This window comes from Brachyhypopomus gauderio, chromosome 10 (genome assembly GCF_052324685.1).
Source record: "Brachyhypopomus gauderio isolate BG-103 chromosome 10, BGAUD_0.2, whole genome shotgun sequence".
Taxonomy (NCBI): domain Eukaryota; kingdom Metazoa; phylum Chordata; class Actinopteri; order Gymnotiformes; family Hypopomidae; genus Brachyhypopomus; species Brachyhypopomus gauderio.
In genome coordinates this window covers 19,881,411-19,898,055 of record NC_135220.1, presented here as the reverse complement: position 1 = coordinate 19,898,055, position 16,645 = coordinate 19,881,411, and the positions used below count along the sequence as shown (strand labels likewise).

General features: G+C 40.5%; 1 protein-coding gene across 6 annotated transcripts in view; it reads left to right on the top strand.

The window, feature by feature from the left end:
* The window catches only part of unc13bb (unc-13 homolog Bb (C. elegans)), a 73,582-nt gene that overhangs the window by 19,809 nt on the left and 37,128 nt on the right, over positions 1 to 16,645 (top strand). For 3 of the 6 annotated variants that reach the window (XM_077020377.1, XM_077020376.1, XM_077020378.1), the window contains exons 8-10: positions 938 to 1,151; positions 11,220 to 11,549; positions 11,838 to 11,928. In XM_077020377.1, coding sequence (XP_076876492.1) covers positions 938 to 1,151; positions 11,220 to 11,549; positions 11,838 to 11,928 — 635 coding nt within the window. Of the gene's footprint in view, positions 1 to 937; positions 1,152 to 11,219; positions 11,550 to 11,837; positions 11,929 to 14,184; positions 14,555 to 16,645 lie in introns of those variants that run through there. The other 3 variants (XM_077020374.1, XM_077020373.1, XM_077020375.1) reach the window with 2 other exon arrangements.

The following is a 16,645-nucleotide window of genomic DNA, read 5'->3' as shown; positions in this document are numbered from 1 at the left end:
GTTTGCTGGAGCCTTATTTGTTTGGTAGTGCTGTGAAAAGAAATGTTCTTCCCAGCTGATGATTCTGAGGGGAGAAATTAGTCATGTCTGCCCTGCCCTTCTCCTACTTCTCTAATGTTTGATTTACCAGGCGACTATTTTGGATGGGCCAACTTAAAAAGTATGTAACTGTCATTCTGCAATTACATTATACGTTACCCTGACCTTTTGCCCTGTCCCAGGGGTGGTAAATTCCAGTCCTGGAGGGTGCCAGTACTGCGTAATCTATGGTTCTCCATGCACACTTGATTCACCTAATTAGCAAGTTATTAAACCCTTCGTCGAGTTGAATCAGGTAATCTTGTGCAGGAAAAGCACTGAACTGTCCAGTGCAGGACTGGAATCACGCACCCTGCCCATGAAGGTTCCTCCTTCCCTGGATTCCACCTGTGATCCTCAGCTTTCCCACTTCACGTGCATGTTGTCTGACCTCATAGACATGTTGTTTTAGCAAAAGGAGTAAAAGCGATTTACATGAGCAATTTGGCTACGTGTGGTGCACAAACCTCAAAGTCCCTTTGATCCTTTCTGATTTAAAACTGTCCACATGACTGCTGACAAAGCAACTATAGTGTACTGTGTTTGTGTGTTCAGTGTTTTTATTGACCTATTGTGTTTGTTGTGAATATTTGCTTGCTGTTATTGGGATGCTTTTATGTGTTGTGTATTGCCTTAATGAAGACTACCCAGTAAATGGTCAGATATTATTATATCTAATATCAACCTGATAAAAACAGCATGAGTAACATGATATTTCAGTCAATGTGAAATGACATTTACACATAAAGCATAACAGATTTTATATTGTTTTCATTGTATAGGCTAAAACAGATGCCTCTGTTTGTCTGATGTTATGCTGGTGTATCCTATTCCTGAGTTGTGAATCTCTACTCTACAGCGCTGGATGATTTGGACAGTGCGGTAGATGATCGGGACAGTGACTACAGGAGTGAGACGAGCAACAGCCTTCCTCCGCGGTACCACAGCACAGCACAACCCAATTCTTCTCTACACCAGTACCCCATGGGACCACGTTTCCAGCAGCTCACAGACTCCTGCACAGATTCAGTGCACAGTTTTGACCTAGACTACAGAGAGTGCCATGCGAGCAGGTGTAGTACTTTCATCACACAGAACACCACGCCGATTTGGTCTGATGCAGCATAGCACATGTATGTTTCAGATGTGCTGAAATTTATACAGGCTTCAACCCAGATTAAACCCAGAATGGAGAGGCCTTGCTATTATAATGGGGGATGTACTGCAGCAGTGGAACTGGAGGCATTTGTGTTATTGTATGATGCTAGTCTTTAGAAAACAGATTTACTCTGCCAAAAGTTCTTTTGTGGACTGTGAGATGCTCCCTTTCGTATTTCCCTGGCTGGTTTGGTTTAAACCCATCAAAAGCTTCAATGCAAGCAGATGGCAGAGAAATAGGGACAGATATGTCAAATATTACCTCATGTACATTTGCCTTTTTGAGTATTTTTCTGCTTTGCACTGCAAAAAAAGTTTTTATAAAGAACATTTAGATTACAATAGCTTGTTTCTCTCTTTGTTCAGTATAGTAATACACATACAGGCGTGAGTTCTAATCCAGATGTTTCCAGGTCATGTAGCCTTCTAGGATTAAGAGTTTGATATAAAGGGCAGATAAATGAGTTTACCCAAGACTGTGCCTAATCTGAGCCTCTAGTGTGAATTGACTCAATCCAATACAACTTTACAGATTTAGACAAAATTGTTACATTTTTTTGTTGAAGTTCATAATGTTTTTGTGACATTTTGGGTGTATTGTGTAATTTGTGTTTACATTCTTTTCTTCTTTCCTATTTGTAAACATTCCCCATTCATTTCTACTCAATTTGTTATTTTATAATAGAACCATAAACCAGAGAGGAAGGATCAGAATCATTCCAGTAGATTCTGGTATGGGAGTGGAGGACTGGGAAGTGAAATATAAAATTAGGGATAAACATTCCTTGGACAACTTCTCTGAAGAAGAAGACTGTCATTGGGATAAAGAGAAAAGCAGACACAATTACACGTACAGAGCAAAGACAGGTCACGACACAGTCAGCCCACACCCAACAAAAACAAAAGGGAGGACCTCGGTTAAAGCTACCAACCCAGAAGACTATGACACCATTGACCAAAGAGTGCAGACAAGGATCCGGGACCTAGCGGGGTTGGTGATTACTGGAGAAGGACACATGGAAAATTATTTCCCTCCTGATATTGCTCCTCTCTGTCATGAAAGAAGAGAGGTTGTACGGCGTCAAGTGGCAGAAAGTGAGGAAGAGGATGAAAACATGATGTCTTGCCTGAGGCCATACAAAAATGGCTTACTCTACAAAACCAGAATGTGGGCTCCAAACAAGCTGAACATATTAGAGAACTATGAGTATCAGAAGGAAGAAGCAGTTGACATTTGGGCGAGTGTGGGCCTTAATTCTGATAGCTCAGAGATGCTCAATTCAATAGGCTCTGAGGATGAGTTGGAAGAAACTGCCTCTTTAGCTGAGGCATTCCTTTCAGAGGATGTTAGAAGGTATGAACACCACAGGGATTCGTCACCTTATGGTGGCTGTGATGTAAAGCCTCAGTGCTATCGTGATAAGAAGATTCCAAATGATAGTTGCCGAGGCTGGGCACAAGATGCCATGCTGTCACTTGTGGAAGAACCCAGTGATGAGTATATTGATCCCATGGATGAACTCCAATGCCTGGTTGACACCGTGTCAGAATATCTGGCTGCAAAAGAAGAAGAGATCAGCAAGTATGGTTCTCTACCTAAATCAAGTACATCAGGATTGGTCCCTCATGGTACTGCAAGTGGTACAGAATCACTTAGAGATGAACAAGGTATCACCTCTGAGGTGGTAGAAGAAGAAAAATCTGTCATGGCCAAAGAAAGAAATTTATCTGAACAGGGAACGTCAGGAGTGAAGAATACCATGAATTCATTCTTTAGCTCTTTTACTGATAAAGTCGACCCAAGTTCAAAACAATTGAGTTCTAATAGTTTAAAACATTCAGAAAGATCAGTCAATGCTGCTGGTGGCTTCGGTTTATCTAAATTATTCTCTTTTATGCAAAAATCTCCAAGACCAGCAGTAGCTGTGGTATCCCCTACTTCCCCTGAGAGGAAAATCCCTTTGCATTTTCATCCATCAGTTGTCATGTCTCAAGAGATAAATAGGCATATAACCGGCATAGATCCGACCCAGACCAAAAATAATAGTGACATTACAACCCAAAACACAAGACCTGTAACCTGTACATCTGGAATTAAACCTCAGACTGTTGACACTGAAACATCTAGAGGAATAGCTATGTTTATGGAGAGAAGTAAGCACACAGATACCATGTCACAGCAATCCTCTGAAGACTCTCATTTTTTTGGTGCTTGTAAGACATCTTCTGTTACACATATATCCCCAGTAATTACTCCTCAATATCAGAACCAAAAAGTTTTTCCTGTTTTCAGATCAAAAGAGAATATTACAGATGAAAAGCTGACAAATGTCTCATCACTCAAGGGCAAAATCACAGTTCCTGTTCTCTCTTCAGACAAAGCATCTGTGCAGAAGCCCCCAAAACCAGAAGAAGGATTGTTGTCCGAGCTGTTAAAATTTCCCTCCGGTGATGACATTAGTGCACCAAAGAGCAAAACACAAAATCCAGTCAAACCACTTCAAAATGCCCCTGCTAAAAGTAACTCAGCATTTATAGTTTCCCCAGTAAACTCTGACAATGCCAGATCACGGACACAAAACCTTGCTGCATTTGAATTTCAGCCTAAAGAGAATACAGAGACAGGGTGGTTTTCCAATCTGTTTAGGACTACACCAAAAGAAAATGTTCTGGCGTCTACTCTATGCAGCCAGATGCCAGAGAGCCAAAGTGTTCAGCTTCCACATGGGTCAAATCAGAGCATGGCAAGAGCTGAACAACAAAATCCAACAAAAAGGACAGTTAACCAGCAAATACAAAATAAGCAACAAAATCTAGATCCTGCTGGAGTCTGTACTTCAGAACAACACACTTCTCACACAGAACCTCAAGGCCCGTTTTCTACTTTATTTAAATCAGCTTCTTCAAAGGATGCTTCAAGTTCTAAAGCATATTCTAGTCAAATGTCCCAAGGAAGTATGATCTCTAGTATCATGAAATTTGCCTCTGCCAATGAAGTGTCAATGGGCAAAGAACTTAGTCAGGTGCACCCAATGAAGCAGCCAAATCAAACAGCCAATTCATTGCCGAATCTGCTAAATCAGCCACAGTGTCAAGAGACTACATACAACCCATCTCCGTCACAAGGCTTTTTCTCAAGACTTTTAAGACTTTCTTCTGAGAATGAATCAAGTAATGTACCACCTCAACACAGAAATACAGATCCTACATGTAGTCAAGGAGGTATGTTGTCTGTTCTTTTAACATTGGATTCAAATGATAGTTTACCACTCACTCACTCTAACTTGCCCCAGCAGGAGCAACATGAATCAACACCTACTCTTCCTTCTCATCAATCTTTTAAGCAAATCATGCAATTCACACAGGGACAGAATCACCCCATGCAGCCGATGACCTCAAATATCCCCTCAGGTGAATGTTCTAGACAATGTCAAGCTGCATCTCCACAAGGAACCACTCAACATGGTGGCCTTCTCTCTGGCTTTTTGAAATTGGCTTCTCTGGATAATGTTCCTCAGTCTGAATCAACTCAACAAGCAGATACATCCAACATTAAGACAAATTCACACCACCTAGAAATTCAGAAAGTTACAAAACAAAACCAAAGTTCAATTGTTGAGAGTAAATGCACAATCCTGTGGGATGATCCTCCACAAGGACGAGATACCCACTCAGGAATATTGTCTGTATCTTCTAATAAGATAACAGATTCATTTGAGGAAGCATCACAGAGCAGCTGGGTTCCCCTTGACCAGAACGAACACCAGCAGAGTTTATTAAAAGAGGATTATTCCCCAAGCATCCCTTTATTGGGGCAGTTACATCAGGTACCATCCCCTGGTAAGGCTATGGCAAGACACCAACAAGCCACTGATCAGCAAGGTTTTGCATCTGGTGTTTTCAGTCAGACCTCTAGAAATATGCCTGCATGCAAATCAGAGGATCAGCCTGTACATTGCACAGATCAGAGCACAATCTTTAAAAACTCTTTCGGCTTCATGTCAACTATTTTAAACATTAATTCAAATAAAACCACCTCAGGAACACAAAAAGAAGCAAAAGGGATCCTTGAACATAACACAACTCAACAAAAGGAGGTTATCACGCACAATCAACCTGTCTGCAGTGAAAACAACTGTTTGGACCTCAGTACAACTGCAAGTAATGCAAGATCACAGCAAACTGACGCAGCGTGTACTTTAATTAGCACCAGCTGTTTGCCTCAGAACCACAGCTCTCAAAAGTCACCTCATTCAAGCTATGTGAAGGACATATCATACAGTTCTGAAAATCTTTATCTGTTCTCTCCTGGTATCCCAGATCAAAAAATGACATCTCTGCAATATTTAGGTCAGAGCTGTCATTCATTACATGATGTGCCAGTACAGAATGGCTATGAAAATGGTTCATTTTATACTAAACACTCTTGGATTCAAGACTCTCTTCTGTGGCAAAAGTTCAATAACCAGTCATTGATCTACTATGAACAGGAATATGGACATCCACCAAGTGGAGAGCCAGTACAAGAATCTTCTCAATCCTTTAGCAACATACATGCAGATGGAAAGCATTTGGATAAAATAAATGATCATGGGTACTGCACTGAAGAAGTAGGTGCTATAAATTTAAGCAAAAAAGAAAAAGATAAAATTAGTATTTCTCACATGTTTAATGAGAGCTGTAACAATGTGAACCCTTTAGCATATCATGAGGGACATTACAACGAGAACCCATCAAATCTGTGTTATTCAGCAAATGAAGAATATATGTATAATGGCACGTCAGACTTTCACAGACAACATGTGAGTAATGAAAGCCACTCAGATGTAACTGGTTATCCCAATGGCTGGAATCCTCATTCTACAACCAATGCAGATACAGAGGACTATGCATATCTTAAAGAGTCAGAATGGTACCAACAATGGCTCTTACTTATGGAGCAAGGTATGTGGTGGCCAGCAAATGATGGAGATTGTGGCTACTTTATCTATACTGATTGTGAATATATATATGCCCTGCTGACTGATGGCACTGGCCAGTATGTCTATGCATGTACTGCAGAAGAAGCTTTGAGCGGAAATGGGCAGATGATGGACAGCTACCCTAGTGCCTGGCTCAACAATGAGTTGGTTCTAGTGTGTGGCTTCAAAATTCATCTCTTCAATGAAGATGAACTCCTCTGGCTTCAAGAACATGAAGGGAATGAAGCTCCACTCTTAAATGAACCCATAAACCTGTCTGAAGCATATAGGAAAGGTAATGAAATAATGAATCTGAACTTGGATCGTTTCTCTCGGCGGTTTGAGAGCTCTCTTTCTGCCCAAAAACAGACAGCAATGGATTTTTCATCATACCAATTAAACAAGCTTAGAGTGGATACAAATCAACAGTTTCAGAACAGTGTTGCCTCCCAGGACCCATTTCAGGAAGCTCTTGATCTGACAGTTAATGGAGTCAATTGTAGTAACTCAAATATAAATTGCAGAGGAATACAAGATCTTGGACAGAAAGTTTTGATTTCCTTTTCTCCAACTGCAGCAACATACTCTGCTGCTGAATGTGTTTACAGCTGTTACCAGCTTCACCAGAGACGGCATTCATCCACTCGAAGACAAATAAAGCATATTCATGACACTTCAGAGGAAGAATGGCGAAAGAGAGTTCAGCCTGGAGAAATACTACCAAATCGGTGCATTAAGATATCTTCTTCATTGTCTTCAATTGTTACAATAAGTCCAAAATCAGAATTAAACAATATAAGTTCCACAACAGATAGTGATGCTATGCATCCTAGAGTGATACAGGGAAAAATATGCAAGTCTGTTGTCTCTGAAACCCAACATAACCAAAAGATTAATGACAATTTTACAACAGGTCTAAAGAGATTAAAATCACAACTAATAAAGGATGATGCATCTGCTGCTATAACCCTATCACAAAGCACTGACCTGGAGACATCAAAAACTGCTTCAGTGTCATCTAGAGTCTTACCCCAAATACCAGTAGGACTTCCAACATCAAGTTCTCACCGTACAACTCTGAAGTCTAAACTAGCTAGACAAGCCACAATGCATCAACAGTTGTCTCTACCTCTTACATCACCGATTCTTGAAGTTTCCACAGACTCCACAGGTATATCTGCAAAACCCACTCTTTGTCTAGATACACAGAGTGACAAAATACCTTGTGAAAATCCTCAGAGAGGCTTTGCAAACGTTTTCAAGGATGGAGTAGTGCTGAAAGAGCCAGAGCGAAAGACATCTTTATCCTCGAAAGCAGTAAAAACACAACCAGAGCAAAACAAATGTCTCCCTGATGGATTTAAGGTTTCAAAAAACAACGAGAGCACCGACATGTTCACTCATTTAAAGTCAATAGGAAACACTTCCTGTCAGCTCACATCAAAGGAACCAAATTTACAACACCAGCCTTTTCCCATTGATTCCAGGAATGATGCAAAAAAAGGTCATGATCAGCAAATTACAGCAAAGTCTGAAGCAATACAGAATCAACTGACAAATACAATTAGTTCTGGTAGTCTTTCAAATATATCAGCTATGCCTGATGAATCACAGATACCTCATGTCCAATTGTCATGTAAGAATAAAATGCAAAGATTTTCCAGCAATGCTAATGATGGACTGCTAACATCTGGACCAACAAAACCAGAACCTTTCAACAAACAAGGAACTGGATTTTTTGGCTTTTCCACTGGGAAAACAATTTCTCAGAGCACAGGCAGTAAAAATGAATTTCCAGGGAAAGGTTTCCTATCTATGTTTGGTGGTTTTAGTCCCCAACAGGTACGACCTCAAACTGTGTATGATCCACAAGCAGAAGGTGGATCTGCAAAAGCCACATCAGGCAAAAGCATTTTGTCTTTATTTGGTGGTACCCCCACACAGCAGACACAAGAGGCTGCATCTGTAAATCAAATTCCCGAAACTGATCCTCCAAAAGAGACCTTGGGCACAGGTTTTCTTTCTCTATTCAGTGGCCCTAGTACAGACCAAACAACCAAACAAACTGGACCCTTAAATATAACTTCTGTTTTGGGTGAAATATTAGGTGGGTCAAAAATTTCAAATGACAGTCAAGCTAAGGGCTTCTTTTCTATGATGGGAGAGGTTGGGCCAAAACCACCAGCCAGTTTTCAGTCAACAACTGGGCCAGGTACAGAAATGACAAAGACAGTACCAGTCAAAGAGACACAGAAAGAGTACAAAGGTATTTCTTCTGTATTTAATGAATCCAGTCCTAAAATGTCTTCATCACAACCTTCTCCTGAAGTTGCAAGTAATCTTCAAGAAGCAGCTACACAAAAAGAGCCACCTGAAAAAAGTCTACTCTCATTCAGTGGTCCTGGTCCACAGCAAAAAACATCTCAGGCAACATCCATTCTTGGTGGAGTCTCACCCTGTAATGAAGAGCCAGCAAAAGGATTACTTTCAATGTTTGATGGAGAAAAAAGTTCCCAATCAAGTGCACACCTTTCTCCTCAACCACATATGCAGCCTGGTCCCCTGCCAAATGAGGAGGTGGGGTTAACCACAGAGTCAGAGAATGGAGAAAATGAACCATCTAATAACAAATCTATCAAAAATGTATCCTCAGGATCCAGTAGTCTTTTCCCACAAGAACCAACTTGCAAGAACATTACCATGCTTGATAGTAAAGAATCTGAAGAATCATCACCTAAAAGCTTTTCGTCTATGTTCAGCACCCTAACTCAACAGCAGGAGTGCTCTCAACCATCTTCTTTTCTAAGTGGGATACTTTCCAGTACATCTGTCATAAATTTAACTTCAAGAAAAGGGTTTATGGCAATGCTAAGTGGATCTAGCCTTCAACCCAGTGAAGCACAGCTTATAGAAACACCTGCTCCCACAGTAACTACCTCAGCTACTCAAAAAAATGTTTATCCAATCACAACCTCTGCACCAGCTAAATCTGTCAAGTTAACCCAACGTCCTGAAGATTCAGTCTCCCAACAAGCTTTCCTACATAAAAATGGAACAACATCAGGTTCATTGTCAATATTTAATGAATCAGGTTCCCAAGGTGCAGCCCCTCAGGATGGATCTATGTTTGATGAAATTTTTCCAAGTATAACGGAATCTAAGGATATTCCTGGTCAGAGTTTGTTTCCTGTGTCCTCTGGCACTGGTGCTCAGAGCACTTCAGGAGCAGAGGGTAATATTCCAAGGGATTCAGCTTCTACAGAACAACAAGGAAAAGGTTTGTTTTCTAGGTTTTTTGGGACAAGTGCCCAGCAGGCCACACCTTTGTTATTTGGAAGCATTGTACCTGGTTGCCATGCTGGTAAAGAGGCTCTTGAAAGAGGTCTGATGTCCATGGTACATGGAACTCATCAAACTTTCACACCTTGTCAAACAAACACAACAAACAGACCATCAGAAGCTTTCAATGCTTCCTCATTGTTTTCTGAAAGAGATGCTGCAGGTGATAATATGCCACTGAAACCTCAAGATGTGTGCCCTGCACATTTGGAAGAAAATAAAAAATCAATTACATCATCTAACACTACACCAGCTGAAATCACTAAAACAACAAGTGCTGAGGTTCATGCAGTGACCATACAAGCACAAACTGTAATGGTAGACACATCAAAACAACTTGAGAGCATTTCTTACTCTCAGTATCCAGAACTCACTGGAACTGAGAAAGTGACTGTTGATGTAGAAGTGACGGAAGTTAGCCAGGACATAAGTAAGCCTCACTGTTCTGGAGAAGTAGCGAGCAATACTCAGCCATGCTCAGAAGAAAATATAGAACATGAACCACCACAAAATACGAATTCATCAACTAGGACTGAACAATCTGATCAAGACATTAAAAGTGATGTGACACCTGAGAAACTCATTGTGGAAGAACTTGAAGATAAGAAACAATTCAAGTCAGGACCTACCATAGAGAGTATACCTAAACCAGCTGAACAGACGTCAACATCAGATCCATCACAGTCCATGTTTGGCATGGCTGGTTTACTAGCCCCAAAATTTGGCTTCAAAGCAGGATCCGGAGTTGACGGAAAATCTTTTGGATCTTTGTTTTCCTCAGCACCCAACATACCAAAAGGTTTTCCTGCAATGTTACAAACAGATGGTTGTGGATTTCTGTCTGGATTTAAATCACTTTCTACAGTTTTTTTCCAGGAAGAAAAGTCAGTGGGACCGAAGGACAAAATATCAACAGGTTATTTTTCTGCAGATCAGACAGATTTTCAATGGCAAAAAGATACTCCAGCACATCCCAAACAAGAGAGTGTTGTTACAACACAAATCAGATGGAAGGACAATAATTTAAACAGTCCAGAAAGTGCACATGGTAACATAATGCCTAGCAATTTGGTCTCATGTGTAGAAAATGTCAACAAAGATGATGTTGAAATAAAAAATGAACTCTTGCCCCACCCAGAGATCTCTGTGAAAGAGGTCCAAAATAAACGTTCCATAGATAACTTAGAAAAAGCCCAGATTAGTGTCTTAACACCATCCCAAAAAGAATGTAAATCCCAGATTCCACCCCCACCCTCTGCAGCTCTCTCTTCAGGATTACAGCAGGAAAACGAAGAGCTTTTGAGTGCAAAAAGGCTAGTAACATCATAAATGGAAAGAATTTATGATGAAATGTATTCAACATTAGCACATTAGCATAAAAAATAGTGGCTTCTTCTGTGATTATTGCAATCCATCCATTGGCTCATTGTTTGTGTTGTCTCCCCTGTGTGTGGGGTTGTGGATGGGTGGGGGAAAGGGATGTTCTCACACGTTTGTTTTCCTGCTGTCTAATACCTTAGTATCTTAGGAGCTTCTTCTAATCCCAAGATGAATGCATTTACATGCTGCTAAAAAGCAAACCATTTTTAAGCATTGGTAACAATATTTTTATGAACATTTAATTTTTTCTCTATTTTGTGGCTTACGGTAGCCTATTGTCTTTTTCTCTTTCACACAAATCAGCCCAGCAGACAGTAGTCGCTTTGGATCTTCTGGGAACATCAGCCAAGCCAGTTCTCCACTTAGCGAGACCGGCCATGAAAGTATTGCATGTTCAGAACTGGAGGAATCCCAGCAGTCATTCCACAATACAGGCTACTGCCCAACCATAAATGGACACCTGGCTGCCAATAGACAGTACGCTGCCAAAGGACACCATTCTGTCACTGAAAACATGTGCCTGGACAAGAAGGGTTTGAAATCCTCTCAAGAGACTGAAAGAGGTGGGAGCAGCACCTTGGAGAAAGATAGTGTGCTCCAAGTGAAGAACCAACCAGAGAAATCAATAAATAGGTATGAACATGCTTTATGAACCTTATGAGGTACTGTGTGTTCTCTTGTTAGTTGAGGTGCTGGGATAAGTCTGTTTCAGAGTAACAAGTTCAGGGATTACCATTTCAAATGAGAGAATGTTAGCTGTGCTGCCATGTGCACTTGGGTATAATTGAGCATTGGTTAATTCCTGCAGCTGGTCCAGCCATTGGACCCTTGAGCAATGTTCAGTGTAGCTAATTGATTGAGTGTACTAAGTCGTAAATTTCTGAAAATGACCTACTCTCAAAGCATGTGCGTCCATCTCAGTTCCCAGGATGATGGATCACCTCTGCCATTCTCCCCATCTCGACTGCGCTGGCTAAAAGCCATCAACAGAGTGAGAGTTCAGATTCAGGAGGTACAGTAGGAGCCTATACCCTCCATCCCCTATGTCTCACATAAAACACCACCCACAGCTGTTTTATCACTCATGTCTATCCCTATTACCCACATCTTACCAATATACTATATTGACACACACTTCCGCAGTCAAGTAAGTATGAATCCTACTCTTTTATGAGACTGATACAACTATGTGTTTTAGATTGGTCAAATCTCATCACATATTATATATTTTTTGTATGCGTTGGTTTATTCTGTAAAAGAAGGCTTTGCATTTTGCAATCTGTAGTAGACTGAGCATAAATTAGTTGTTCTGGAAATCAGATTTGACTTGCAACAACAACAAAAACTGTAACTATGACAGTTGCCTCGTGAAAAGCTTTAATGTGTGCATTTACCATGCTCGGAGGCACTAAGCCCCTGTGATACTGTTTCAGTTCTTCCTGATTGGAGCTCCTGTATGGCATAGATCATCAGGTATGACTGGGAGTGTGATGTGCAGTCCTTGGTGCCAGGGCATGGCCGTTAATCTTCTCCTCAGTTAAAGGCTCGTGAGACTCTGAGCATGCTCCAACTTCAAACCTACAGCACACTGCTAATCTGCAAAGGCCAAGGTCAAGCTCTAAAGAGATGCTGTCTAGCCGTCACAGATAAAGTCTAGAGGACTAATTAAACAGCAGGAAACAGAGCAAGAGAGTGTTTGCATGAGTGTGTTTCACCTGTTTATACCCCTCAAAAGTGAATCTGGTATTTACTTGCTGTGTATTTATGAAGTCTTTCATTTCCGTTTAATGCCATTGCATGTTCCCTTTATTACAGTTTCTCTGTACAAAGTCTATGTTTTTATTTTTTGTCTTTGTCTGGTCCATGCTTGTCTGTCCTCTATCGTCTTGGTCTTTGTCATTTGTCTGGACACACTGTAATTGGGGGATCAGGTCTTTGCATAACTTCACTGTGTGTGTGTGTGTGTGTGTGTGTGTGTGTGTGTGTGTGTGTGTGTGTGTGTGTGTGTGTGTGTGTGTGTGTGTGATTCATTTTGTGTTTTAATTAACCCTAGACTGGGCAACACTTGATGGGACACTGAGCTTGTGAATGACAAAGTGGTATGAGAGATGAGCTTGTGAATGACAAAGTGGAGTATGAAAACAAAAAATCTTACTTGAAATTCCAGTTATGGAAGATAACATAAAGATGTGTTGGACAAGGAGTTTTTATTAGATGGATGTACAAGTGCATGGGTGTGGAGGGCGTATGGTGTTCGATGGAGAGGTGTACGGAGCAAAGCATTCCATTAATAAAACTCAGTTAATGCTAATTAACTACTCTCTTACATTGGTCCCGAGTCCAACCTCCATTATGGTGATTGCTGCTAGGAAGGCTGTTGGAGATGTCTGTGTAAACGCCTACTAATCGAATAGAGTGGGAGTGAGGAGAGGCAAGGTTTCAACACCAGGCACAGCCATGTAAAAGTCATGTTACGAAGGACAGGAGGAAGCATTCTGAACCCAAGTCTTAAAAGCCGTTGATGTAGGAAAGCTGAGCAATATTCATTCCCTTCAGTGGTCCATCGCACTACTGTGTAACTGAAATATAAAGTTAAGTTATTTCATTATAGCAAAAAGCAGGGGTACAGAGCTCATGTCTTGCCATCTCCAAAGAAACTTGTAGAAGTCCATTTTCATTGGAATGTATTGTCATGAACAGTATTATTAATGGTGACATGCAGATGACCATTGTATTTTAATGAAATATACCATGTTGCTTTGTGTTGCAAACTTTGTAGTGTTCATCGCTGTTTGATGTTTGAGCATGAGGGTCCTCGCAGTATGCATCTTAATGGATGATTATTTTATAGGAATCAAAGGGGGAGGGGAGAGAAAGAGAGAGGGAGGGAGGAAGGGAGCAGATAAGAGAGAGTAGAGAAACAGGGAGCTGGCATTTTGACAGTTTCAGATTAGCTTTGTGCTGGAATACACTGCCAGAGGACAGGGACAGATGTATAAGGACTGAGTAGAGAGGAGGAGAAAGTGGTGGGGTTAGATGGAGGGATACAGAGTGGGTGGGTTAGAGAGGAGAGAGAAAGAGAGAGGGAGAGAGTGGGGGAGGGTTGTCTGAAGAAGAGAGAATGAGGTAGTAGAGGGAGAGAGAGAGTGTGGGGTTAGAAAGGGGACAGAGTGAGAGTGGTAGAGAGAGAGAGAGTGAGTGTGAGGTTAAAGAAAAGGGTGAGTAGGAGTGGAAGAGGGAGAGAAAGTGTGTGGGGTTAGAGTGAGAGGGAGTGGGAGTGGTAGAGGGAGAGAGAATGTGTGGGGCTAGAGAGAGAGGAACAGGGGGTGGGGGGGGTTGTCCGAGGCAGAGCTCCTAGTCTAATATACTGTCATGCTAGACTGGACTGTACCCCACTCTACCGTATGTCGGCCAAAGACAAAAGATTGCCAGTACCTCTTTTCTGAAGTCTTGCTCCTTTGCCAACAGTCAGCATTCACTGACCCATTCACCTTTGATGAAAACATCACTAGTAGTAATGGATTTTGAATCTTGGAGATATTTAATTCATTTGTGATGCTCCTCTGCGTGGTGAATCGGATAATTCCATCAAAGTGAAGCACAGCTTTGTTCTGAATCTCTTGGATCAGATCGTTAAGGTAAGATTACTCACTTCTTTGTGTTTATTTTTATATTTTTCTACAATTATGTATTTAAAAATGTGACATTAATAATTGTATTTCTAAAAATACATGTTTTTACTCAACACAAGACAAGTGCAGACAAGTAGTATGTTTCTTTTTCACCAGACTGCTGAAAATGCAGCAGTTTCGTTATGAAAAATCATAAGTCATGCTGTGACGTGCATGAAATAGGTACAAAAGAGAATACACACACATGACATGTTAGCTTTGCATTAGCAGCGACTACATGAAATGTTGGCATCAATGTTACCCCACTAATTAATGAGATTAAAACAAGACAAAATAGCTCACACAGGAAGAGAAAATTACTATTTAGCAGGGTGCAGGCATTGTTACTATTAAAAACAAGAATTTCAGCAACCATTTCCACATTGAGGATAGCAGAGACTACAGACTAGATTAAACAGGTCATGGCCACCAAGAACCGATTAACTTGATTCCTCAAATGTCCTAGAGCCATCTTCACTATGACAAAACTCTAATCCAAAAACTTCTGCCAGAGTGGAGTACTTTCTAAGGAAGTTTTCAAACTGTTTATCTATCTCTGGCTTGGAACTATACTACAAACATGAAATAGTATGATACAAATGAAAAGGCATGCAAAATGTAAAATAAAAAGGCACATATATTTTCAAACTGTCTCCTCTAAGATTTTAAATGCATATAATTTAACAGCCTTATTGGTTTTGCATGATGTCCTACAGAGTATGTATGTTATTAATTTATACTGGCTGTTATCTTGCTAATGCACATATGCAGTTTCTGAGAGGTACAGGATAGATGGTAAGCTTCAGGTAAGGTCTTGTTTGTCTGGTGTCAGGGATTTTTATTGCTACATTTTGATATATGCTAAATAAGAATTGATTGAACTGATGCTAAATAAATGTAGATACTGAATGGAGTTTTGGACAAGACTCCTGTTTTAACATTTTTCTTCCTAGCTATACAAACCCAGGTTAACTTTTGTGATGAATTTGTGTGTGTGTGTGTTTTTCTTTAGAATTAAACAGAAATGAGCTTTATTGTCAATATGACTTAAAACCTACATATCTGGTAGTGTATGTCTGGTAAAAATATAATCTGCAATAACCCATTTCAAACTCCAGGCAGAAAGCCAAAGCATGCCCTTGAGTGCAACCACCTCAAACGCATATTGTTGGAGTCACAGTTACAGTCATGTCGACCACTGAGTGCATTTAGGAACGTAGTGGGACTGGCTCTGAATTTCAATGACCACCTTGTTGTGGACTAACAGATATTAGCTGTGCTCTGAATAGTTGCTGGGATGTATTAGAAATGTATTCAACTGCTTTCCTTTGGACGATGACTCACTACTTATTCTCACTAAGGTTGTGGCCAAACCCGTGATCCATCATTAGTATCAACTGTTGAGCATGCTGTTGAAAATACTAATAGACTGAATAATAAATACAATTTTACAGCCTTTCATTATCAGCTTTTTAAAATTGGTTATGTGAGAAATCTTCCTTTCTCAAAAAAACACAAGTTTTTTGTTAGTTATTTCATTACCTTAAATATAGCATACATTTCATGGAGGGGGTGACAATCTCACAAGCTATTCTGTTGAAAAAGATGAGCTAAATGTGGTGTCATTCTGTCAAACTGGGGAGATAGTTAAGCAGCTATTAGAAACAGCAGGGTTCTGGGTAACAACTAAATGACACATGGTGCACACAGCTGGATCACGGGAACAGTCACGTACACTGTGGGACATGCTGACTAAATACCACCCCGATTATAAATAGAAAGTTTGGCCTTGCATGTGCCAAACCTGCCCATTCCCTCAAAGACTCAATTATGTCAAGTGGAGTTATGTAGAATGATAACGTATTGCTGGTTAAGTTAGTTTTAGGTATTTGCTTTTGTGGATATGCCATTTCAAACTGATAAGTGTGTGAGTCTGTTGTTTCTGATGTGCACTAATACTGGGACACAGACAAGACAATTACGCTGTTGTTTAAAGGTCATGTTGTCACTTGCATGCATAAACTAATGTGCACTACTTTAAGACCAGGCCTTACAGGG